This window comes from Megascapheus bottae, chromosome 1, assembly GCF_031878675.1.
Source record: "Megascapheus bottae isolate mThoBot1 chromosome 1, mThoBot2.hap1, whole genome shotgun sequence".
NCBI lineage: Eukaryota > Metazoa > Chordata > Mammalia > Rodentia > Geomyidae > Megascapheus > Megascapheus bottae.
This window is the reverse complement of record NC_143509.1, coordinates 43,027,710-43,054,705: the sequence shown is the minus strand read 5'-3', so window position 1 is coordinate 43,054,705 and position 26,996 is coordinate 43,027,710. Positions and strand designations below refer to the sequence as shown.

Here is a 26,996-nt window from a genome sequence, read left to right as displayed (position 1 = left end):
ATCACAGACTCAGTGGTATAGGAGAAGTATTTTGGATGTTGGCATCTTAGATAAGCTGCTTTTGTCATTGTGCCATAGATGTATATGTGAAAATGACGCTGACAATGGAATTAAGTGAGAACTAAGATATATCTTAAAATACTTGGAGTAGTGGCTGGCATGGCTAGTGTTTTGGTGTTCACTAAATGTTAGCTCTCACAACTAGTTTTCTAGAGTGTAAGGGTAGGAAAAAGAGACAAAGTTCAGAGAAAATTCTATATACCATAACAAGGAATCTTTTCCTATAGGTATTAGGGAACTTCTGAAAGTTAGTGAGATTAAAAAACAAACAACTTTCAGGTTGAGATGACTAGATTTGAATGTAGCTATAAACAAATAATACAGAAGATCCTTTCTTTGATTTTTTTTTCCCCAGTCATAACATGTTGAACAAGTAGTACTATATTAAAACAGAATTGACATTGGTAGAGTCCATTGGCATTGTTCAGATTTTGCTCAGTAGCATGGCTTCAGTGATAGAGTGATTACCTAACAGGTGGGGGAGCCTTATGTTCAAACATCAATATCTCTAGATTTTTGTTTGTTTGTTTTGTTTTTTGCAAGTCCTGGGGCTTATTCAGTGCCTGAGCACTGTCCTTCGGCCTTCTCAAGACGAGAGCTCTACCACTTGAGCCACAGCACCACTTCTGGCTTTTTCTATGTATGTGGTACTGAGGAATTGAACCCTGTGGTCTTCATGCATGCTAGGCAAGCTCTCTACCACTAGGTCAAACTCCTGGCCAAAGTACCACTGCTTTTATATGCATTCACTTGGACATATGCATGTGCACTCTGCAGTTTATTCATGTGTTGAGATTGTCTGATTACTACCACAATCAGGACACCAAACTTTCATCACAGAGATCTTCCTGTGACCCACTTACAGCCCTCCTAATCGTCACTCAGTTTTCTTCATCTAAGAATGCATTCAATATGTGTGTAACGCTTCGAAATTCTACCTAATCTGTGTGTATCAATATTTATTTTTATTGCTCAAGCCTATTTTGTGTTAACCCTTCATCTACTAGAAGACATTTGAGTTAGTTCTAATTTGTGACAATTGCAAATAAAAGTGCTTTTAACATTGTGTACAGAACTTTGTGTGAACATAAACTTTAATTTCTTTGAATGGACTTTTTATTCCCACTCATGGGCTTGAACTCAGGGCCTGAGCATTGTCATTGGGCTTTCTCAAGGCTAGTACTCTGTCCCTTGAGCTACAGCACCACTTCCAGCTTTTTCTATGTTTGTGGTACTGAGGAATCAAACCCTGGTCTTGATGCATGCTAGGCAAGCACTCTACCACTATGCTGAACTTCTGACCCCTGTGGGCTTTTTTGTTTGCTTGCTTGTTTTTGTTTTTGTTTTTTTAAGGCAATTCCTGTTATGTACCCTACTGCGTGAAACTCCTAATGTCCTCTGCTTTTTTCCTTTTGAGCTGCTGGAATTACAAGCATGTACCACCACACCCAGCTTTGAGAAGTGATTTTTAAGACTGGCTTCTTTATTGTAGACAGATTAGCCTTGAAACAGTTGCACAAAAACTCTGTATAGGACAGGGAAAATACAGAGAACATTAAGAGGCTGTTGGGCTGGTTCAAGTGAGAGAAAGCAAGGAAGGAAAGAGGAGACTGAAAGGTAGAGAGCTGAATGTGTCTGGGATTGGTGATAAGAAGTTAAAAGCATTAGTAGACATACTAGTCATTAGACATACTAAGAGGAAGAGATTTGGAAGAAAACTGATTTTGAGCATTTGCCTTTACTAACAAACATTAAGTGTGAAGATTGAATGGTTTTGAACAGTTGAAATGTATCCAGGTAAAATTGAGTATCTCTTCCCACAGAGTAGAGCATAGAGTGCTCAGTGTGTCCACGTGGGTGAAGCCATGGGAGTGTGTGAACACACTTGCTTGAGTGTGGAGTGTAGAGAAGGAGAACTTAGAACCTCCCAAGCTCATGTGGAGGCCCTGGGAAGTTCTGTCTAGTTTGTTAGAAAGTAGAATTGACATGGCATGTGCAGCAGCAATATTCTCCTGACTAGAAACTGCTCCAAGTAACTGATTGAGTCAGCCTTCAGTGGCAGCTTTCCCATGTGACTGAAGCCTCATCTTGAACAACAAGAAAACTAATGTGTCTATGAAAGTTTTAGGAGGGCCAGGAGTTTGACCTAGTGGTAGAGTGCTTGCCTAGCATACACAAAGATGTAGGTTCAATTCCTCGGTACCACATACACAGAAAAAAGGTATGGGGCCGGGAGTTTGGCTTAGTGGTAAAGTGCTTGTCTAGCATGCACGAAGACCTGGGTTCGATTCCTTGGTACCACATACATAGAAAAAAGCCAGAAATGGTGCTGAGGCTCAAGTGGTAGGACTCTAGCATTGAGAAAATCCAAGGACAGTGCTCAGGCCCTGAGCTCAAGCCCAGTACTGGCAAAAAAAAAAAAGAAAAAAGCTGGAAGTCGTGCTGTGGCTCAAGTGGTAGAGCTCTAGCCTTAAGAAAGCCCAAGGACAGTGCTTAGGCCCTAAGTTCAAGCCCCAGGAATGGCAATCAATCAGTCAATCAATCAATAAATAAAAGTTTTAGGAATCCAGATGGATTTTGTTTTTATTACTCTTTGCTGTTTTTTTAAACGTAAATTTGAGTACAGTGTTCCTGAGTGATACCATAGTCTTATGCCCTGTAAATATTTTTTACTTAAAATTTCTTTTAGTATGTCTTTCTTTTTTTTTTTTATTTTTGCCAGTCCTGGGCTTGAGCTCAGGGTCTGAGCCCTGTCCTTGGACTTTCTCAAGGCTAGAGCTCTACCACTTGAGCCTCAGCACCACTTCTGGCTTTTTTCTATGTATGTGGTACCAAGGAATCGAACCTGGGTCTTTGTGCATGCTAGGCAAGCACTCAACCACTAGGCCAAACTCCCGGCCCCTAGTATGTCTTTCACTCATTCTCTTTTTGCTTAGTCTTGACCTAAGCAATACTATAATAGGTTTATTCAACCTGTTTTTGTTTACATATAAAATGAGTACAGAGGTATTAAGGCTTTTTTAAAGCTTATATATCATCTAGAATCTTCTTGAATACCACATATCAAAAAGCAAGATTCCTGGGCCGGGAGTTTGGCCTAGTGGTAGAGTCCCAGGTTTGATTCCCCGGTACCACATACATAGAAAAAACAAAGCCGGAAGTGGCTCTGAGGCTCAGGTTGTGGAGCTGTAACCTTGAGAAGAGTCCAAGGACAGTGCTCAGGCCCCAAGCTCAAGGCCAGGACTAGCAGGAAAAAAAAAAAAAAAGCGCAAGACTCCTTAGATATATCTATCTTGAGTTTGTCTCCTGTTAAAACTTGCTCACAGAGGAAACCAGCATGATGACAGAACTCTAGCTGAGATGGCAAAAAGTATAGAGTGGAAATTAAGTGGCATACAAAGGTTTTTTAAAAGTAAATACCTAATTATTATATTCTCAAGCCAAATAATCATAACCATTATTTCTGTATTAGTTGTTAGAAATGTAGAATAGAACCTCCCAGATACCAGGTAATACTCGCCACTTTCAGAAATATCAAACAGTATTTCTACATAACAAAAAATAAGGCAAATCTTTTGTCTTATTTGGACAACAAAGTTCCACTTACTGCTGTTGGCCTTTGACAGGTATAGTTGAGCACAACTTTGACTGGTGTTAGGCTGGCATTATTTCAACTCAGTGTGAGACCTCAGCACACATAGTGTCCCTTCCTTCCCTCCCTCTCTCCTTTTTCTTTCTTTTTTTTTTTTTTTTTTGAGGAGTGGGGGTGGGGGTGGGGAGTTTGGTCCTGGGGCTTCCTTTTTTGCTCAAGACTAGCACTCTACCACTTGAGCCACAGCTTTACTTCATTGTTTTTTGTTTTGTTTTGTTTGTGTGTTTTTTGGGGGGTTGTAGTTTAGAGGAGGTAAGAGCCTCACATCTCACAGACTTTTCCTGCCTGGGCTGGCTTCAAACAGTGATCCTCAGATTTCAGCCTCAAGGTAGCTAGGATTACAGGCAGCGTTTTTAACCATGCTCTAACACTGACACCTCCTCCCCCTAAGTTTTCACTCTTGTTTTTAAAATATGTAATGTTTGTTCATTTTTTAATTTGGCACTCTCTTAGATACATAGTAAAGAACAAAGTGGCTTGTTTCCGGGATTGCTGGTAGACTTGCCTGCCTCCTGCCATGGCCTAAACTCATAACATCACTTGCTTACTGTCATTTAGACACTGTGGAAAATAACAAGATTCCTTTTTCTCAGGCAAGGTTTCAGGAGCCCATTTGATGGAGGTTATTTGAGAAATAAATAGGATTTAGAGAAATGAAGAACATTCTAGGTAAAACCAACAGTTGTGAATAGGCATGCCTAGGTTCTGGTGACTTGAGGCATAAAGCTCACTAAGTCACAGACACAGAGGGATTGTGGGTGTTCTTGAATAAGTCAAGGAGTTTGGAATTTTACTGCCTATATTCATACTTAGGCAAAAGTAAGGCAGGCCTGTCAGAAACTTTGGTGGTTGTGTGGCAGTAATTTTTCTTAGTGACAGTACATCAAAGCTAAGAATGACTTGTTTTTTACTAATTTAGAAAAGGAGGAAACATAGAATATAAACAGAAGTCAACTGAAGTTTAATGTACTATTATTATTTATTTTCCCTTTTGCAGGAGTATTACTGGTACAATTTTCCTCCAACTTAGAACATTGTACATCTAAGAAAGGCAAAACAAAAATGAGTATTCATAAATCCAGTGATCTTCATTTAGTGCCTTTTTAGTTTCTTGTTAGACTGGCTCTTTAACTTTAGTTGGAGATTTCATAATTAGCTGTGTGAAATATTGTGGTGAGCTGAAGGTTTAGCTTAAGGATTAAGGATATGGTGTTAGGGATTAAGGATGTAGGTATAATCTCTTACCAGAAATGATTTTGTGATGTGTTGCTGGGAATTAAGCTCATTATAGAAAGTGTGCAGTGAATGTCAGATCAGTGTGAGAAAAGCCCCTTTTCTCTCAAAGTAGTTTACTTCCTTTCTGTTAATCTTGTGAGAATTGTTTTTCTGAAAAGTTCCTGCTTTGGCCAAGTCACTTAGTCCTTAGTATTTGTTTTTGGCAATCCTGGGACTTGAACTCAGGGCCCAAGCACGGTTCTTGGTCTTTCTCAAGGCTAGAGCTTTACCATTTGAGCCACAGGACCACTTTAAGCTTTTTCTAGGTATGTGGTACTGAGGACTTGAATCTAGATCTTTGTGCATGCTAGGTGAGTACTCTACCCGGTACTGGTTTATTTGGTTTTTTTTGGGGGGGGGGTAGGAGGGGGAGAATATCATGGGGTTTGAACTCTGGGCCTGGGCACTGTCCCCCTCAGCTCTTAAGCTCAAGGCTACTGCCCTACCCTTGAGCCACAGTCTCACTTCCTGTTTTCTAGTGATTAATTGGAGATAAGAGTCTCATGACTTTCTATTGCCTGGTTTGGCTTTGAACCTTGATCCTCAGATCTCAGCCTCCTGAGTAGGTAGGATTACAGATGTGAGCCACCACACTGGCTTTTTAATTTAAATTTTAAATTGTTATTATAATGGTAATGTTTAAAGAGGTTACAGTTAAGTATGTCAGGTAAAAAAATACTTTTTTTTTTTTGGACAATGTCATTCTGTCATCCCTCCCTTGAGCTCTCCCGATTTTTTCTTACCATCCCCACCCACAAGCTGCAGTTCATTTTCAACATAGTGTCTAGTGAACACCACTGCTTCATTTGCGCATCCTTTGTATTTGTCCATGTTAATTATATTTTAGTTACATCCTTTACATGCTGCACTTTAAGACATCTTGTTAGTGCTAGGAATGTGGCTTAGTGGTGGAGTATTTTGCCTAGCATGCATGAAGCCCTTAGGTTTGATTCCCCAGTACCACATAAACAGAAAATGCTGGAAGTGGCGCTGTGGCTCAAGTGGTAGAGTGCTAACTTTGAGCAAAAGAAACTCAGGGAAGGGGCCGGGAGTTTGGCCTAGTGGTTAAAGTGCTTGCCTAGCATGCATGAAGACCCGGGTTCGATTACTTGGTACCACAAAATAGAAAAAAGCCAGATGTAGTGCTGTGGCTCAAGTGGTAGAGCTCTAGCCTTGAGAAAGTCCAAGGACAGTGCTTAGGCCCTGAGCTCCAGCCCAGGACTGGCAAAAAAAAAAAAAAAGAAACTCAGGGACAGCTCGGGCCCTGAATTCCAGCCCCAGGACTGGGGGATTTAAAAAAAAAAAAAAAAAGACATCCTGTTAAAAGCTCCTTAAATTTTAATTACATCCTGTTAATTAAGCAGTATCATTTTGTAGTTTGTGAATCTGAGCTCAACCAGTGGGAACTGAGGGGCAGGGCCTGCTGGGTTAAGGAGGAAAAGGAGCAGTCAGCCTACTCTGTGTTCTTGCCTGCCAGGGTTTTGGCTGGTGGAGCTCCCTTCTGCAGAGTTTTTGCCTTGAGTTCCTTGTGATTTGGTGTCCCTGGTCATATGAATATATGGAAACATGTGCCATCTGGAGCCATTTCTAACAATAGAAAAAAAAATCTTAACGCTTCTACCCAGACCACTCATTAACTTTTCATAATATTCTGTTTAGTAACTTTATAACCTGGAAGCTTTTCTTTTCAGACAAAGGTTGTGTGAATTTGTTTGTGCTTTTGCAAGCTGAGTATTACTTGTAAATCTGCTTACTGTTAGGAAGGAGGGCAGGATGTAGGAGATTAGTGTTTTGTAGCTTTGCCCTTTTTCTTTTTTCTGTATCATTACCTGTTGCCTTGGTTGTAAGCTGACCACAGCAACAAGACTGCCACCAATTACAAGGAAACACTGCTAAAGTGAAATATCTACAGCCTGCTGGTATGTGTTAAAGAACGCCCTTGTCAAGAGAGAAGAAAATGGTTGAAACTAGCTTCCTCTTTAAAGCAGTTTTAAGTACCCAACTCTGTTTTGTTAAGAAACTCAAAAGTGGGCTGGGAGTTTGGCCCAGTGGTAGAGTGCAGTGGTAGCATACAGGAAGACCTGGGTTCGATTCCTTGGTACCACATACATAGAAAAAGCCAGAAGTGGTGCTATGGCTCAAGTGGTAGAGCTCTAGCCTTGAGAAAGCCCAAGGACAGTGCTCAGGCCTTGAATTCAAGCCCAGGACTGGCAAAAAAAAAAAAAAAAAAAAAAAAAAGTTCTGAAATGGCTCAAAAAATCAACTTAATTCTGTTAGCAGATATCAGATGAAAACTTTGAGAACATCTGAATGTGGAGGCAGAAAGCCTTATATATGAATTTATATACTTTAAAAAGGTGGATAGTGTGACTGTAAAAGCCATCCTACCAATTCTTACATAGCTTCACCTCCCAGATAATTCAGAACACAGCTCTTGGCTTCCCTTCAAAGTATTGTTACTGCCCACTCTTCTGGTCCAGTGTTTGTTGGAAGGTGGAATAGCCAGGGAGTGCCAGTGGTCCTGACAACTCCATCTAATATGACCTTCAAGATATGTTTGTCTTCTAAAGCCAGTCTTGCCAAAGAGGATTCATGTGTTGTTCTGTGTCATGGAAATTGAAACATTCAGACTTTGAGAGTAAGCCACAGAAAGGATTGCAATAAATGATCACAGTTATTGGTCTTTTAAGAATCCCATGCACTTTACAGCCTTCTGTTTACTCTTAGTTGGTATTGTACAGGACTATCAAGCAGTCATTTAGTTTTCTTAAATGTTGTATCTTATGTTAGAAAATAGCTCAGTTGCCCAGTAAGAGTTAGAAATATTTGTGTTCGGCATTACCTAATATGTCTTGTTGGCAAAGTTTTGTCAAGTGCAAGTGACAAATATGTACAAGTTCCACTCTAAAATCAATATAGTTTTTTGGCCAGACTGCCTATTAAAGTCACTTGAAGAATGTTTTAAGAGAAAATACCCAGGGGCAGGTAAATCTGTCTGTGGGTAGAATGTGGACATTGGTACTATGTTATTTATTATTTATTTATTTATTTTGCCAGTCTTGGGCTTGAGCTCAGGGCCTGAGCACTGTCCTTGGACTTTTCTCAAGGCTGGAGCTCTACCACTTGAGCCTCAGCACCACTTCTGGCTTTTTTCTGTGCATGTAGTACTGAGGAATCCAGCCCTGGTCTTTGTGCATGCTAGGCAAGCACTCTTAACACTAGGCCAACTCCTGGCCCATGTTGGTACTATTTTAAAGCCCCTCTGGTGATTCTAACATGTAGCTGGTGCAGGATACTTCTGCCTTAGGTCTCATGGAGTAAAGGCTGCTCTGTTTCCTCAACAATTATGGGCCAAGTATTTCCTTGCCCTGTGATTCATTGTAAATTTAATCCTTTGAAACCTCACCCCATTATTTAAAAAACCGAATCTCAAACCACCAGTGTTAGAGGAACTTTGAATATGGTGCTTGGAATTAAGCTTATGAAACAACTGAAAGTACTCAAATTCCTTTTTTTTTTAATTTTTTTTATTGTAATTAGTAAAAGGGTTACATGATATTTGCCAGATAGAAGGTGCATTAATTCATATACATTGATACCCTTTCACATGTCTTGGTACCCATTTCCCTCCCCCCCCACACCCCCCGTTACTGAGGTTTGAGGCCAGATAATTGTATGTTGTAGGTGTTGAGCAGCATCTCTTGAGCTGCTAGCATACTTCCAGTGGTGACAACTATAAGTGTTTCCAAGTGTCCCTCACCTGAGGATTGCTCGGGTATAATGTCAGATAAAGCTGTTGAGCATTTGAACTGTAGTTATTCTGAATTGAAATTATGTCTAATTCGTAAAAACATGCATTAGATTTCAAAAGACTGAATACAAACCAAATATCTCATTTGTCAAATATCTCAATCTTATAATGATTATATGTTTAAAACAGTATTTTTGCTCTGAGTTATTTAAAATTTTATTTTAATAGTTTCTGTGATAATAGGATACAGAAAAAAGAATAACAGTTGTGGGGCCGGGAGTTTGGCCTAGTGGTTAAAGTGCTTGCCTAGCATGCACGAAGACCCGGGTTCGATTCCTCAGTGCCACATACATAGAAAAAAGCCAGAAGTGGTGCTGAGGCTCAAGTGGTAGAGCTCTAACCTTGAGAAAGTCCAAGGGCAGTGCTCAGGCCCTGAGCTGAAGCCCAGGACTGGCAAAAAAAAAAAAAAAAAAAAAAAAGAATAACAGTTGTGTGTATGTAGGCATGTGTGGGTGCAACTGTTCTGGGCGTTGTCCCCGAAATTCTTTTTCTCAAAGTCAGCACTTTAACCACTTGAGCCACAGGATCACTTCTGTCTTTTTCTGAGTAGTTTATTGGAGTAAGACTCCCACGGGCTTAACTGCCTGGGCTGGCTTCAAACTGCAGTCCTCTGACCTCAGCCTCCAATTTAGCTAGTATTATTGGCATGGGCCACTAGTGTCTAGTGAGAAAAATAACTTTTGCTGGGCTGGAGATGTAGCTCAGTGGTAGAACTTTTGTCTAACTCATGCAAGACCCAGAATAGCAAAAACAACAACAACAACAAAAACCCGACTTTTAATGTTGTGTTAAATTGAAATCCTATCATTTATTTTATTATTATTTTTATTTTTTATTTTTGCCAGTTCTGAGCTTGGGCTCAGGTCTTGAGCATTGTCCTTGGACTTTCTCAAGGCTAGAGCTCTACCACCTAAGCCTCAGCACCACTTCTAGCTTTTTTCTATGTATGTGGTACCAAGGAATTGAACCAGGGTCTTCGTGCATGCAAGGCAAGCACTCTACCACTAGCCAGACTCCTGGCCCCCTATCATTTATTTTAAAACACAGATCCTAGAAAATTTTAAATCATATAGCTTTTATTATTTCTTTGCTTTGATTGATTGATTGACCTGGTACTGGGAATCCAACCCAGAGTTTTGCAAAACTTAGACAGGTAGACAGACATTGTCATCAAGCTTCATCCCTAGCCCCTTACATTTATATTTCAATGGGATGACACTGACTTAGTGTTAATATACTGTAGTTTGGCCATTGCTCCTACATTAGGCATTTAGAACCCTTTGAGCCATTGTTTGTTTGTTGTAAGTTCTCATTGTATAGACCAGTCTTCCTGCCTCAACCTCTTAAGTGGTGAGATTATAGATTCACACCCCCATGGCCTTGCTAACCATTGGGGTTCCATTGGGGTTTACATAATGCTTTTCTTTGGAATATTTTCCTTTTATTTTATTTTTTTGCCAGTCCTGAGGCTTGAACCCAGGGCCCAAGCACTGTCCTTCGGCTTTCTCAAGGCTAAAACTCTACCACCAGAATCACAGCACCATTTCTGGCTTTTTTCTATATATGTGGTACCGAGGAATTGAACCAAGGTCTTTATGCATGCTAGGCAAGCACTCTACCACTAAGCTTCCATGTTGGATTTTATCTCCCTTTACTAAGGAATATAGTTGTATCTTAATATTGAGGTTGTGGTTTTTGATTGTTGATATTGTATTTGTATTGTGCCATACTGCCCCTTAGAACAGCGTCTGCATATCATAGGCTTTCAGTAAATGGATTAAGGAATATTATCTCAGTAAAAGCCTAGGATTAAAATATATGAGATACCTGATCAATTCTTTAACTTTATCAAACTCTTGACTTCAGTGATAATTTCATTTTGCAAAAAGTTTTCCTTTTATATTTATAACCATTTGTCTTTGATAAGTTTTTGCCTTTTGGGGGACTTGTGACACGTAGCTCCTTTCGCTAGCTGTGCTGTTCAGTTTTCTTCTACTTATTTCATCATTTTTAGGGTTAGTTCCAGAGGGGTTTTTGTACTGTGAGAAACATGGGTCTCTTAGTTCATTCACAAGCTGGTATTGATTTGTCCCAGTAGTTTCCATTGACTCACAGTTCCCTGGCATGCCATATTATGTGTGCTCACATGGTACCTCAACTTATTTAAATATATGAAATCTTTTCTTTTGGTTCATTGCCAATGTTTATAGCTCACTTTGCAGAGTGTTGATTCTGGGAATATATAAGTATTTTTACCATTAAACAGACTTTTTTTTTCTCCTGTGGTGCTGGGTCTTATAAGCCCCCTTAGGGTGGCTAGAAGGAAAGAGAAGTTAGGCACTCAAACGCATAGTTACAAATATAGAGACATCTGTGCAGTTATTGGCAGGTTGATAAATGCTTTAATGTTATGTTTAAACATGAGTCTGTAGTACATCCTCCAGCATCTGCTCATTTTTGGTTTAAAAACAACTCAGGATGTGCCTTTTTACAATTAAGTAAAATACTTTTACATTCTACTTTTTTGTTGTTGTTTGTTTAGGTTTTCTTTTTCTTTTCTTTTTCTTTCTTTTTTTTTTTTTTTTTTTTGGTCAAGGGGTTTAAACTCTGGGCTTGGGCACTGTCTCTGAGCTCTTTAGTTTAAGGCTACTGCCCTATCCCTGGGCCTGGGCATTGCCCCTGAGCTCTTCAGCAAAAGGCCCTTCCTTTTGAGCTACAGTGCCTCTGCTAATTTTCTAGTGGTTAATTGGAGATAAGAGTCTCACTCTCACTGTCTTTAGTGCCTGGGCTGGCTTTGAACTTCCATCCTCAGATCTCAGCCTCCTGAGTAGCTAGGATTACAGGCATGAGCCATGCACATGAGCCACTGCACTGGCTATAAACTCTACTGTTTTAAGTGCAAAACTGTGACTGACTTTGGAAATTTCCATTTGCTTATAAAGAGGCTAGCTTTTTCCTTCCACACTCAGGAGCTGGCATCTTGGCTCCCTTGGATGGAGAGGAGCTGTTTCTCCCTATCTTCTCTCTAGAGTGGTGAAAGGGGGGTATAATTCCTTATGTCAGATTATGAATACAATGTATCTTGCCCTTCCTACATTTTTCCTTATTTCTCCCTTCCCATCCCTACTTGTAAGTTACATAGTTAATTTTTTTTTTGCCAGTCCTGGGCCCACATAGTTAATTTTTTATGTAGTATATATTGTATACAATGGCTGTAATTGCTTGCCTTTATTCTAGAGAGGCAAGTTTTGATTTTAACAATGAAGTCCTCTACATACCTTACAGTGGGAATTCTTACTTCATGTTTTAGTAAAATGCACACTGAGGATTAGTGCCATCTCAGCCACTTGTGTAAGTGTTTGTCTTTGTCAGGATAAGATTATATTAGTCCCTGCTCTAAAAGCAGATATGGGCATAGGCTCAAAGATTAGAGTACCTGGCCGGGAGTTTGGCCTAGTGATAGAGTGCTAGCTTAGTAGCATGCATGAAGACCCAGGTTCAATTCCTTGGTACCACATACATAGAAAAAGCCAGAAGTGGTGCTTTGGCTCAAGTGGTAGGGCTCTAGCCTTGAGAAAGCCCAAGGACAGTGGTTGGGCCCTGAGCTCAAGCCCAGGACTGGCAAAAAAAAAAAAAAAAGATTAGAGTACCTGCCTAATAAGTGTTAGGAGTTTAAAGTTCAAATCCTAGTACTACTAACAAAAACAAAAAGAGAACCATAGAAGTAGAACAAGAATCCTCAGTGTCTTGTCATATTGCAAGCTCTTACTGCCACTGACCAGTACTTATATGAGATTCCTGGTGAAGTGAACCTTTACCAGACTGATTTGAAGTATCTCACTCTGGAGGTGCTGAAATATATTACTGCATATAATTAAAGAAATAAAACTCATGTAGCCAGGCCGTTTCATTACACTGATCCCTCACCTATCACAGTAGTTATGTTTTAGAAGACCCCCCATGACAGGTGAAAATCCATGGCATAGCAAGAGATGACTGTATTAAGTCCACTCACTTTCCTATTAATAGGCCTTTTGCAACGTGTCACTGGGCATTTTAGAGATGACAAAAATGAAAATTAGTGGCCAGGCGCCAGTGGCTCATAGCTATAATCCTAGTTACCCAAGATGCTGAGATCTGAGGATTGTGGTTTGAAGTCAGTCCAGGAAAGAAAGTCTGTGAGACTCTTGTCTCTAATTAACCACCAAAAAAACCAGAGAGTAAAACAGTGGCTCAAATAGTAGAACATAGCCTTGAGGGGTAAAAAAGAAAAAAAAAAAGTTAAAGGACAGTGCCCAGATCCTGAGTTCAAATCCTAGAACTAGCGCGTGTGTGCACATGCACACATGCACATACAGACACACACACCAAATTAATGTGTTAAAAGAACATATAATGCTCTTATTCCCACTATTGGGAACAGTCATACATATAGAAAATGCTCTGTACATTGTTTTGTTAACAATGAATGAGAGGAATGAAACTTCTAAAGACTTTAGTTTCTTTTTATCACTAACATGTCTTTTTACTTAAGTATCCTAACAGGATGGCATACCAGGTTTTCCCTTTCTGATGCTATAATGTCACAAAATGTTGATAAAACTCTCTTCTAATTTTTGAGCTTTGTTTACTTGAAAAGGCAAAAGAACTAGGACAGTAGATCACTTTTGAAAAAAAAAAAATAAAGTTTTAGGTATCACACTACCCAACTTTGAGATTTAATTTATAGCTATGGGAATCAGGTCAGTAATGCATATGTACTTGTAGAGAAATAGATCAATGGAATAGACACCAAACACAGACTCAAAATAGGTATGGCCTACTTTTTCATATACACACAAAACCAATTTGATGGAAAAGTGAGGTTTTTAAAAAAATTATTTTTATTTTTTGGCAGTTTGGAGTTTGAACTAAAAGCATGTGAGGCAAACCCTTTACCACCACTTGAGCTGTGTGCCTCCAGGCCAGAATCTTCTTAATAAATAAATTATAGTAGAATAATTGGACATGCATAAGCAAGGAAACAAACTTACCTAAACTCTACTCCTGATTTTTCTGGATTACAGATAATTAACTCAAAATTATGATAGATGCAAATGTCAAATGTCAAACTATAAAACTTTTGGGAAAAAAACATAAAAGGAAAACGTTCTTGACTTCTTAGGATGCTGGACATATAATCCATAAAAGAAACAAAAATCAATAAGTTAGAGTGCATCAGGCATGGTGACATAGGCCAACAGTCCCAGCAGTACAAAAAAGGAAAGATGGATTGATCATGATTTAAGGTAGGCCCATGCAAAAAAAAGTCAGTAAGCCTTTGTCTCAAGTGATAGTCTGGGTATGGTAGCACAGGCCTGTAATCCCAGCTGTGTAGGAGGCATAATAGGAAAACCATAGTTTGAGGCTGGTGTCAGGAGAAAGAGCAAAACCCTATCTAAAAAATCTAAAGAAGGACTAGGAGTTAGCCTAGTAGTAGAGTGCTTGCCTAGCATGCATGAAGACCTGGGTTCAATTCCTCAGTACCACATACACAGGAAAAGCTGGAAGTGGTGCTGTGACTCAAGTGATAGAGTTTTAGCCTTGAGAAAGCACAAGAACAGTGCTCAGTCCTTGAGTTCAAGTCCCAGGACTGGCAAAAAAAAAAAAACATACTAAAGAAAAAGAGAGCTAGGCTCATGGTTCAAGTGATAGACCATCTATCTAGCAAGCTCAAAGCACTGAATTCAAACCCCAGTAGCATATACACACACAATAAAAACAAGCCACTATAAACTTTTAATCTATTGATGGCCCTATTAAGAGAGCAAAACCTTGGGAGAAGATATTTGGAAATCTCTTGCCTGATAAGATTTGAATCCAGTATGCATAAAGAATTGGTGAAGTTAGTACTAAAAGTCCCATTAGGAAATAGATAAAAGACTCAAAGTTGCACATAGTGGCTCACTCTTTTATCCCAGCTACTTAGAAGGCAGAGATGGTTTGTGGAGACCCATTTCAACCAACAAGCCTACTGGGGCTTGGTGGGGCATGCCTGTCATCCCAACTATGTGGCAGGCCTTGAGTAGGAACTCATAGTCTGATCCTGAAGCCAGCCCGGGCCCAAAATGTGAGATTTTAACCAGAAAATTCCTAAAGCAAAACCAAACCAAAACAAAAAAGACTTGCCAGAAAGAATGTGTGGGGAGCAAGGAACCACAGATACCAAGTATCATTCCTTTAGAGTAGCACAAATTAATTAAAACTATGATAAGATTCACCATTTCTGTTAAAATTACTAAAATTACAAGAAAACTGACATTAGTACCAAGTGCCGGCAAGGCTGTAGAAAAACTGCATACATTGCTAGTAGGACATAAAATGATACTGTGGGAAAGTAATTTTATTACAACTAATGTTTGAATCATAAAAAAAATATTAAGTTCCTTTCTATACTTCTGTGCTGTCAAAAGTTAAAACTCTAGAGGCTGAGAGTTTAGCCTAGTGGGACAGTGCTTGCCTAGCATGCTCAATGACCCAGGTTCCATTCCTCAGTACCACATACATATAAAAAGCTGGAAGTGGTGCTGTGGCTCATGTGGTAGAGCTCTAGCCTTGAGAAAGCCCAAGGTGCTTAGAGAAAGCCCAGTGTTCAGGCCCTAAGTTCAAGTCCCTAGACTGGCAAAACAAAACAGGTTAAAACTGTATTCCAGTTGGGTGCTGTGGCTCACACCTGTAATCCTAGCTACTCAGGAGTGTGAGATCTATGGATCACAGTTCAAAGCCAGTCTGGGCACTAACATCTGTATGACTCTTATCTCTCATTAACAACCAGAAAACCAGAAGTGACCCTGTGGCTCCAGGGGTAGGTCAGTATCCTTGACCTGAATAGCCAGCTCAGGGACAACGCCCAGGCCCAGAGTTCAAGTCCCACAACTGAACAAAACAAAACAAAACAATCAGAACTCTATTTCAATATACATTCATAGTGGATGTATTTTCTGATTCACACAGTGGCTCTAGCAGTGCTTTTTGAATCTCATCAACGTACAGAGAAAAACCAGTGGGCTGGATGTATAGCTCAGTGGTAAAGTGATTGTCTAGTAAGTACAAAGGTCTAGTTCAATCCGTAGTGCTGAAGAAAGGGAAAAGGAAAGGGAGAGGGAATGAGAGAGAAAGTACCACTAAAAGCAAGAGAGAAAGCAGTAGAGTCCCACTATGCTTTCTGAGAAATCAGTGTGGCCAATTCGACTTAAGTATTTGGGCATTATCTTTCTTTTCTGAAAACATTTTCCAAAATGAAGTTGCAAACTTTTATTCAAATAAACCTTGGTGCATGATTATTTGCAAGTTTCCAACAAAAGGGCAAAACTATTTTAAACCCTAATCGAGTGAAATATTTCTTCATTCACAGATGTGTATTCAAAAAAAAAACAAACCTGTTACCATAACTTGAATTTTGTTAAGTGTTTTGTAATGATCTATTTTATTTTGTCATCGAAATATCTATATAAAATTTTTGATTTTTGTCTCTTGGTCTATAAAGTCTAAAAATATTTATTATCTGACCCTTTATAGAAAATGTCAGTCTGTAGCTTAAAGCACTGATTTTCAAGCAATCAGTATCTTACTTTGTATCACCTTTAGTTACAGCCCATAAATGTTGATGTATTAGTTTCATACCATTTAGCTAAAAACATTTCCGTTTCCTATCTTCTTTAAGTCATATTATTTAGAAGTATGGGATCGGAGACATGGCTCTGTTAGTAGAGATAACCATTGAACAAAAGTGTCAGGTACCGAGTTCAAGTCCTGGTCTCAGACCAAAAAAGTATGTTAGATAACTATTGAACAAGGAGAAAATTTCTTGTAACCTTGTGTTTAGATCAAAGTCCTAATTAAGTTCCAAATGTCAGTCTGGAAATGTGTTGAGGTTTGCTTTGTACCAGCATATAGCCCATTTGGCAGCTATCCATTGCACATTTGAAGAAATGTCTTCTCAGTTGCAAATATGCAACTAGTCCCGTAAATTTCTGTATCTACTTATATAGTCCTAGTATCTACTAAGATCTAGTAAGTGTGTTTTTGTGTGTATCTTTCTTCTTTACAGATCCAGTATTTCCTTTTTTTTTTTTTGGTTTTCTCTGTGGTTATGAACAGATTAAAGGAGAAGCTTTGGGGCCGAGAGTTTGGCCTAGTGGTAGAGTGCTTGCCTAGCATGCATGAAGACCCAAATTTGATTCCTTGGTACCACATACATAGAAAAAAAGCCAAAAGTGGCTCTGTGACTCAAGTGGTAGAACTCTAGCCTTGAGAAAGTCCCAAGGACAATGCTCAGGCCCTGAGTTCAAGCCCAGAACTGGCAAAGAAGAACAAGAAGAAGGAGAAGGAGAAGAAGCAACTTTGTTAGATTCTCAGCAGTCTTTACTATTTTGTACCACAATACCTAGCAATTAAATTATGTCCCCTTATACACAAGGATTTATACAAGAAGGAGTTCTTTTCTTAGCATTGAGTCACTGCCGTTTCCTGTTGAAGCCACCTTGTTTGTGATGGAAGGAATGAATGTGAACACAGAGCTGTGTACTCTCAGGTGCCACCCAAGTAGTTCTGAAGATGCATAACTGCTGTAAACTACAGCTTTTGTTTGATTGGTGCAGGCAGGCTGGGGACCTTGTGCACACTTTCTACTCTTACAGTTATGGAAAGACCAGTCAATAAAAATAGAGGCTCAGTTGGGCACCAGTGTCTTGGGCATGTAATTGTAGGGTTTTTTTCTTTTCTTTTTTAAAAAATATATTTTTATTGTAATTAATAGAAGAGTTACATATATTTGCCAGATAGAAGGTGTATTACTTCACAAACATTGCTACTCCTTCTCATGTTTTTGTCCCCATTTCCCTCCCCCACCCCCATATTGTTTTCCCCCCTTCCCTATCCTATTTCAAATAAATAAACATATATACAGTATATCAAATAACAAGGTAGGATACTGTAACAATATGAGATAATCAAGGGACAACAAAAGAGATGAGAAATAACATAGTACATTAAGAACAACAATCACATTATATGGCTCTTGTTTCTATATCCTGGAAGTCCTTTCATTTAGCCTCATCCTATATGGCCTTATATATCTAGGTTTTGTCCTATTGTAAACCTCTGCTAGGAGAGTCCAAGGTTTATACAAATTATGACAAATGAGGGAAACCATTGAGCCTGTGTTCCTTTGAGTTTGGCTTACTACACGTAATATGATTTTTTCTAAGTCTTTCCATTTCCTTATAAATGAGGCAGTGTTGTTCTTTATACACCATTGTGTATAAATACCACATCTTGTTGATCCAATCAGCAACTGAGGGGCATCTGAGTTGGTTCCATTGTAATTGTAGCTATTAAGGAGGCTGAGATCTGAAGATTGTGTTTTGAAGCCAACCTGGTCTCCTGTTGACCACCAAAAAGCCAGGAGTGGGCTGTGGCTCACCTTTTGCTTGCCTTGAGCAAAAAATGGTCAGGGACAACACCTAAGCATCTAGGCTTTGAGTTCAAACCCCAGGGGAAAAAATAAGATTCTCCCCCTACATTAGGTGATTTGGGGAATCGTGTGTGTGTGTGTGTGTGTGTGTGTTTTATTTTGTTTTGTTTTTGTTGGTTGTGGGGCATTCTCCTGAGTCTCTTTCTGCTCAAAGCTAGCTTTCTACCACCCGAGTCACAGCATCAGTTCTGGCTTTTTTTTCTGAGTTTATTGGAGTTTCATGGACTTTCCTGCCCAAGCTAGCTTCAAACCATGATCCTCAGATTTCAGCCTCCTGAGTAGTTAGGATTATAGGTGTGAGCCACCAGCACCTGCCTCTGTTGGTGTTTTTTTGTTTGTTTTGTTTTTTACTATCTGAAAGTAAGTGCTTGAAAAGTTTGTGATCAAGAGTTTCACAGCTCAGAGAGAAAAGGTAGATAAGGAGATTGAAGAGTATAAAGACTGTACAACAGTAAAAGGTAACTTTGACTTAAATGTAAATGAGCGTACATTTTCCAGATTCTTGTGTTATAGTCTGACTTTGAACTGAGTAGACTTTTTCTTTTCTTTTTGCCAATCCTGGGGCTTAAATAGGACAGGGCCAGGGCACTGTCCTTGAGCTTTTATTGCTCAAGGCTAGCATTCTACCACTTGAGCTACTGTGCCATTTGTAGCTTTTTCTGTGTATATGGTACTGAAGAATCAAATCTAGGGCTTGTGCATGCCCGGCAAGCACTCTACCACTAGGCTGTGCTTCTGGTCCCTATAATTGATTGATTTTCTCCTGGGGCTTGAACTCAAGGCCTGAGTTCTTTTTTTTCCAGTCCTGGGCTTGAGCTCAGGGCTTGAGCACTGTCCTTGGACTTTCTCAAGGCTAGAGTTCTACCACTTGCGCGTCAGTACCACTTCTGGCTTTTTGCCATGTATGTGGGGTACCGAGGAATCAAACCTGGGTCTTCGTGCATGCTAGGCAAGCACTCTACCACTAGGCCACTGGCCCGTGGCTTTTTTTTTCTATGTTTGAGGAACTCAGGTCTTTGTGCATGGTAGACAAGCATTCTACCACTAGGCCCAACTCCTGGCCCAATTGCGAAATTTTTTGTTGTAGAAAATGAGGAATACAATTTGTAATTAGAGGTGAAGTGATTGATTTTCATTACATTGGGAAACTGAAGATGGGAGAATTTGGTGATAAAAATTGAAATATTTAACTAGGCTCATACCTGCAACCCTAGCTACTCAGGAAGCTAAGATCTGAGGATCATAGGCATGAAGTCATCCATGAGACTCCTATGTCCAGATAATCACCAGGAAAAACCGGAAGTGAAGCTGTGGCTCAAGTGATTGCTTGGAACAAAAGGAGCTCAACAACAGCACCCCGGCCCAGAGTTCAAGCCCCCAGGACTGGCTCGAACAAACAAACATTAGATTATACAGCATAAGAGTGAACCTAATGGAACTTCAGTCTCTTGACAGTTGAGATTTCTCAGTTTTGGTTAAGTAGTGTGTGGTTTGAATTGTTACCATTTGGACTTGCTGCTCTTTTGTGTATGAAATATTTGTTAAGTACTTCTATCTCTCTCCCTGTGTGTGGAGCAGCTGGCATGCCAGGATGCTTTGGAAACAGCAGCCCGAGCTGAGGGCCTTTCCCTGGACGTGTCTATGCATTCTCAGCTCAGAATTCTGGATGACGAACATCCCAAGGGAAAGTACCATCATGGCTTAAGTGCTTTGAAGCCCATCCGGACCACTTCCAAGTAAGAAGCTCTGAAGGTTAATGAGTCATCAGCAAAGCACCAAAGCATTTTTGAAAAATTGGACTGAGATGAGGCAGTTAGGGAAGGCTGTTAATTGAAGTGTAGTTTAAATACCATCTGTCTTCTTGGTATATGTTGAAGCTTTGTGACTTGGTTTCTCTTTGTAGACATCAACACCCGGTGGACAATGCTGGGCTCTTTTCCTGTATGACATTTTCATGGCTTTCTCCTCTGGCCCGTGTGGCCCACAAGAAGGGGGAGCTCTTAATGGAGGATGTGTGGCCTTTGTCCAAGTATGAGTCTTCTGATGGGAACTGCAGAAGGTAAGGCGTCTCTGGTCCACCCTAGTTTCCATATACTGGATGCTAGGCCTGAGCTAGGAGGGTGTGAATTCTGCAGTGTCCTGGGGTGGGGGTATCCTGGGAGTGACTTCCCCTTTGCTCTTCTGCTTTATTTCCTATTTCACTCTAATCCTATTTTAACCATGGGCTTTCTCTCTCTCTCTCAGCCCTGCTTCTCTTCCTGAGTCTGAAGGGAGATTATGTGGCTGCCTTGTGACAGAATACATTTTTGTGGTAGCTGATTGTATGATTAAAATCTAGTTTGCAACTTTACTTTTTACCACAGGATCCTTCAGAAAGAGTGGGGGCCCTGAGGAAAGAAGCTATCCCCAGACTTTATTTAGGGATAGGCCTTTTGGGGGTGGAAGGAAGGGCTCTTGTTATTGTTCTGTTCTGTACCTTGAAATACTCCCTGTCTGGGATAAATACGCACATACATAGGAAAGGACTAGAAGGTGGACTATGTGTATAATTTTAAAGGAGAAACTTGTATGTGTCATGACAGAGCCTGGAGACAAAAAATATATGTGTATGTATATACACATACATACACATATACATACATATATATACATATACATATACATAAGGTGGGAGGGAAGCTAGGGTGTGTCGTTTTCCCTGAGGAGATGTGTAACAGGAAGACATGTACCTTGTTAAGACTAGAGAGACTGTGGCAAGAAGAGCTGAATGAAGTTGGGCCAGATGCTGCCTCCCTGAGAAGGGTTGTGTGGATCTTCTGCCGCACCAGGCTCATCCTGTCCATCATGTGCCTGATGATCACGCAGCTGGCTGGCTTCAGTGGACCAGTAAGTTCTAACCATTCTTTCTGACAGTCTCCAGGAGCCCGGCCATGGCCAGCTCTTAACTCTCTTGTTCAGTTACTGGGGTTATGCTCAATTTTGGGTAGTTAGCAGCTTTAGAGATGCCTCCATCTTTGTTGAAATGGGTCAGTGAATTTGGGAGTGATGGTGGCTTCTCAACCACTGGAATGATGATGGGCAGTCTTGGGAGACAAGAAAGAGCTAATTTGCTTTCCTGGGGTGGGAGTGATACTGAGCTGATCCTGGTTCTGCACAGGACTGTGCTTCTTGGTTGTGTGTTGACATGAAGTAACCATCTGGATCTGGGCAGATGTGTTGTGACAGTATTGTAAACGTAGTCTTATGTGGTATGGACTGGTGAGCCACTGTGGTGTAACATACCAAATGTCTGGAAGAGGATATCATGATTGACAGTTCTATGGCAAATGAACCCTCAAGGAGCTAGAGGATTGTCAGAGTTTTTAAGAGTTTGACTTGGAGTCCATTTCAAGCTTTGGTCTCTAGGGTAAGCTATGGCAAATGTTGAGATGTCAATCATGGTATTTTCCTAGTCGAACAAACAGAGTAGGCAAAGGAGTCTTTGACAGTTTTCTGGGCACCTGTTTCTTGCACCTGCTGTGTTGCCTTACCTTGAGATTTTTATTAAATCTATTTTCTACATATTTGCCTTGAGGCATCGGAGCAGTAGTACTGATTATTCTGTGCATTTTCCGTGTGTGGGTAAGCTGGAGGTCATGGTTCCGGTAAGTATATGCGTAAGATGCATGGTGACTAGGTAAAACTAATTTATAGTTTTGTTTTTCTTTTCTTTGTTTTCTTTGTTTCCCCGCCCCAAAGTCTGATGCCTTTTTAAAAGTTTTGATCTCTTTTTCTGAAGCAGAGAACACTACTTTTCTGATATTTCTGGGTTTTTATATTAATTGACCAACTAACACACTTTTGTATAAGTTTTATGTAAATGAGACCTTGTAACTGAAATACTATTTTATGTTGTTGTTGATCAAAATGGCAAACATTTTCTTAGAGCCAGCTTTCCCAAGAAGAGCTTCTGTCCTTGTTTCACTACAGAGCTGGTGGCTGCTCTGATCTGGAATCAAATTCTTTCATCTGGATAGCATGGCATGCAGACAGGCTTTCTTGATTCCACTCTCCTCTAAAGAAAAACAAAAATTTCATAGATTGCTGGAAATGTTAATTTTTGTACTTGAAAAAAATGTTCCTTGTGCATATTCAGCTTAATGGATTTAGAGGTCACTTCCTTGAGCATCTGTGTAGTCCTCTAACCTTTCACTTATGATGCAGTACACGGAGATGCACATTTCTAGAAAAGTCTTGTAGATGCCAGGGAAAGATGAGTGCCTTCCTGTAACAAGAAGAGGCAGCACTCTCCTCTCTGCCCTTTCTGGAAATGCACCTCTGTGGTTCAGTCCTGGAACCCCTGAAAAAGCAGTGGACCAATCTGTTGTCTCTTTGAGAAAAATAAAAAGTTGTTGCTGCAGGTGTCTTTTTGAGACATTGTTCTTTTTCACTGGAAATGAAAAAATTAGGCTGGCTTGAGATTAATACCAACAGTGAGCAGATTTCCTGTGAACAGACTTTGGTTCTTTCGGAAGCATTCATTTTAAATTTTTGCAAATTATAGAGGCTGGCAGGATTTTAAATTGGCTTGACCTGTTCTTATTAAAACCTACATAAGGATAGCTTCCCCACATTACAAACTTTCCAAACTATTTCTTGTTTCCTCTTAGGTGTCATTGCAACTTGTCAGCCAAACACAAAACCAAATGAAACAATCAAGCTGTGCTTTGTGTGCATGTGATTTTAAATTTGCTGGCCATCTGCTGCTGGCATTCCTGCATCAGGATGATCCAAGTATCTGGCAATGCCAGGGAATCAGTGCTCCATGCACAGTGTCTAGGGAATCACAGTTTTGTGAACAGAGTACCAGTATCTATAGGGTTAGAGACTAAGAACCAACACAGGAAACAACAGAGACATTTTGGGTCCTTTTTAAACTCAGATAGTTTTGAAAAACCCAGGCCTTCCTTGGGATCTCTGTGTATAGTTGGCATCTGCCTGAGACCCACCCACCAGAGAAGGCTGCCTGCAGCAGCACTACCCCAGGGCCTTGGGAGAAAAGACAGTGAAAACTTTTGAGTAGGTAAGTTCCCACCCTCCAACCTCTCTCCAGCTGCAGCTTGCTTGGTGCTGTCAGGATCTGGACTTGGGGGGAGTCTCTCTGTAGTGGAACCAGTGACAGAAGCTGTTCTTTAGAATTTTCAGGATGGCTGTATTCTGCGCTCAGAATGAGAGAATCAAGCGGGGCAGAATTTCTCGCCACGAGTTCAGGTAAGGTAATGTTTATTCACTGGGAATGCTTTCCACAGCCAGACAGCTATGCTGATAATCTCAAGTTTTCTCCCAGTTTGTTTAGACTTAAGTGATAGATTTGTAACTTTTTTTAAACTGAATTTTGTTTGGGTTTTTCCATGCAAACTTTTTTTTTCTTCTCCCATGCAAAATTGTTTACAATGTCATTGCCTTTTTAAAACCCTGTATTGGAAGTTCTTTAATCTGCTGTTTCCTCTTTTCCTCCCTTTGAAGTTTTATGTAGTGTTAATACTGGTTATGTCTTTTACCTTCCCTGCCACCCCCCACTCTGGGAGAGGCTGGTGCTCTTACTCAATGCTGAAAAGGGGCACTGTAAAGGTATGGGAAGGAAGGAGCCCAAACAACAACCTGCTGTCCTTGCACGCCTTTCCTGGAGACTGGTCCACAGTGCCTTGGTGTGTGAGAAAGGGCTTCACCTGGCGCCATCTACTGAGTGCTTCACGAGAGAAGGAAGGGCTCTGACTCTGTGACTCATCCATATTTTGGATGCATACTGGAAAAGAAGCCCATCTTCTTGGTAGTAAACCAGCAGCCCATCTGTATGCAGTGAGGAACCAAACATTGCATATAAACCTTAAAAAAAAAAATGAACCAAAACAATCTGAGGGAGGGCAGAGATAGAATATGGTAGTTATTAGAGAATCAGAACTTGCTGTAGATCAAGTTACAGAGCATGACATAAATCCCATTAATGAGAATCTCCTAGGGCCTAGAGACATGTGATATTAAGCTACTTTGGGGGAAAACAATACAAATTATCTTAGAGTCTGGGTTCTGAGACTCAGCATTAGATACATGCTTCTGACAATTGTGCTTCTGTTTCTGTCTGTGGTTTAGTGCTGGCTTATAGCCATGATAACCTTTGCTGTAAGAAAACAGGGTAGATGGGTGGATGAGCTTTGAGTTTATTCTTTTTCTTCCTTTAGGTTGGGGGATTGGTTTGGCTTTCTTTTTCTGTGGTGTGTTTTGTTTCATTTTTGCCAACCTCGACCTTAGTTTTAGCTACAAGGACTTGAAAAGACTCCGAAGGATGACAGCCCTTTTTCTTCAAGGCCTAGAATTTTATATTCCATCATGAACAGACATAGCTTCCACATAGCTTCGTGTACCAACAGCACCAGCAATTTTAAGCAGAGTGCATCTCTAGGAATTTATAGGTTTTTGTTTTGTTTTGTTTTTTAATTCTCTTTCCTTAGCAGCAAGGTCTTTATTCCTAGAGAATCTACTCCAGTGCAGAATCACTGCAACTTCAGGACCCCTACCTGATGAGTGCCATCATCCTGATGTACTGCTTCGGACTCTGGAAACATATCACTCTGTTCTGTATTTCCAATGTGTGTAGTTATGACAACAGCCGGAGACCAGATGACCTGTTAGATGCTAGCCCTATGTAACTGAACTCTGTATGTTCCCACTGTATGTTACTGCAATGCTCCTGCTGTTGTACAGTGTTTGTGAGATGCTCTTTGAAGATGGTACCTTTATATATATATTTTTTTCATTTTCAATAAAAGTACATTACCTCCACTTCTTGGTATTTAATACTGTTGCTGAATGTGCCTGTGTGAGTGTGTGCCCCGGCGTTGCAGGACCTCAGAGCTGGAGGTGGTCCTCGGTGGTTCTTGGGGGCTGGCCGTTCCCTCCCTGCAGGTGGTGTTAGACATAGGCTACCTGAGGTAACATGTTTTTGTTCTTGGGAGGGAGTGGGCGTGGGGAGGGCCTGAGGGAGGGTCTCTAGAGCTGTGTTGGTCTGCTTTGATTGCTCCCTTCTGTACTATTAAACTGCTGATGTTTATTTTCAGGAATGTTTTGCAAATGCACTTCTCACTCTTCCCCAGTACAACTGTAGGTACACTGTTCCTTTTTATCAAATAAGCACGTTTGAAAGGATACAAAGAAAGGTCTTAATTTCATTTAAAGAAATGTATCCATGTGTGGAGATACTGGAATAAGGTCAAATATATACTTTTGAATGACCATGGTTTAGAATTAATTTCAGCTCGTAGACAGGTCTATGTTACATTAGAAAGAGTAATGGTCACGATGGTGTCCTTAAGGAAAACATTTCCAATCTGGCCTCCTGTGCAATGTTCTGGGTCAATTATTGTGGGCAGGGTGTCTGTAACATTTGGTCTTCCAAGAAAGTTTTTTTCATTGCTTGAACACTGATGACTGCTGTGGAGTAGACTACTCTTTCTATCCTAACATAGCACTGTGACACTGGGTGTGGTTGCTGTGGTGAGGTTGACAGCTGTGTATATTTCTCCCTGTAGGCCTTTGTGGTGAAACACCTCTTGGAGTATACCCAGGCAACAGAGTCTAACCTGCAGTACAGCTTGCTGTTGGTCCTAGGCCTCCTTCTGACAGAAGTTGTGCGCTCTTGGTCACTTGCACTGACTTGGGCATTGAATTACCGCACTGGTGTCCGCCTGCGGGGGGCTATCCTAACCATGGCATTTAAGAAGATCCTTAAGCTAAAGAACATTAAAGAGAAATCCCTAGGGGAGGTGAGTATGCTCTCTACAAAGTGCAGACTCCTAGCTAGGGCTCCTTTCCCCTGGGGTTGTGTTTTGATCAATTCCTCTTGAGATGAGTGGCAGTGGTCTGTGTCCCTGAAAGGTCCCCTTACTGCTCTTTGTATCTTTAGCTCATCAATATTTGCTCCAACGACGGGCAGAGAATGTTTGAGGCGGCTGCCGTTGGCAGTTTGTTGGCTGGAGGACCTGTTGTTGCCATCTTGGGCATGGTTTATAATGTGATCATTCTGGGACCAACAGGCTTCCTAGGCTCGGCTGTTTTCATCCTCTTTTATCCAGCAATGGTGAGTAAGCCACCTAGTTGAATTAGGAGCGCGGCTCCTCCTTTGGAAACTTAATTCCTTCAAGGAAATTGTCCTTGAAATGTCCTCAAAACAGCTCCTTGATTTGGAGAAGTCTGGAGCTAGACACTACAGTCTAGGTAGGTAGATTCTGACTTGAGGAGAAGGAAGTTATCACTTGCAAAAAGTAAGTGGCAGTCGCTCCTAGTAACATTATAAAAGAGGAATCTGAGTGAAGGAGAAAGCCAGCAGGTGAACACTGCCCTGGATAAATATGGGAGTGTCTGAGTTGCTTCATCTCCAGTTTATACTTTCAGTGCTCCTGCCTCTGCTTTGGTAGCCCTCAAAATCTGCAGTCATAGTGAGAACAAATAGTATTTTGTCCTTACTGGTTTATCAGAGACAAGAATTAATAACTTGATTCTAACAAGTCCCTCTTATTAGAAAACAAAACAAAACAACTACATGAGAACTAGCCTGACCCAGTAAACAGGATTATATGCTCGCTCAGAGTGATTTCAAGCAAGTCAGGCCATTCTTCATTTTGAATGAGCCCTGGTTAGGCATGGTGTTG

General features: G+C 40.5%; 1 protein-coding gene across 5 annotated transcripts in view; it reads left to right on the top strand.

Annotated features, from left to right (window-relative positions):
- Window positions 1-26,996, top strand: part of Abcc5 (ATP binding cassette subfamily C member 5) — an 83,906-nt gene that overhangs the window by 6,879 nt on the left and 50,031 nt on the right. For 2 of the 5 annotated variants that reach the window (XM_090342940.1, XM_090342949.1), the window contains exons 3-7: window positions 19,891-20,048; window positions 20,216-20,371; window positions 21,051-21,198; window positions 25,878-26,111; window positions 26,252-26,425. In XM_090342940.1, the coding sequence (XP_090199066.1) occupies window positions 19,891-20,048; window positions 20,216-20,371; window positions 21,051-21,198; window positions 25,878-26,111; window positions 26,252-26,425 (870 nt within the window). Of the gene's footprint in view, window positions 1-19,890; window positions 20,049-20,215; window positions 20,372-21,050; window positions 21,199-23,487; window positions 23,563-24,800; window positions 24,911-25,877; window positions 26,112-26,251; window positions 26,426-26,996 lie in introns of those variants that run through there. The other 3 variants (XM_090342957.1, XM_090342965.1, XM_090342973.1) reach the window with 3 other exon arrangements.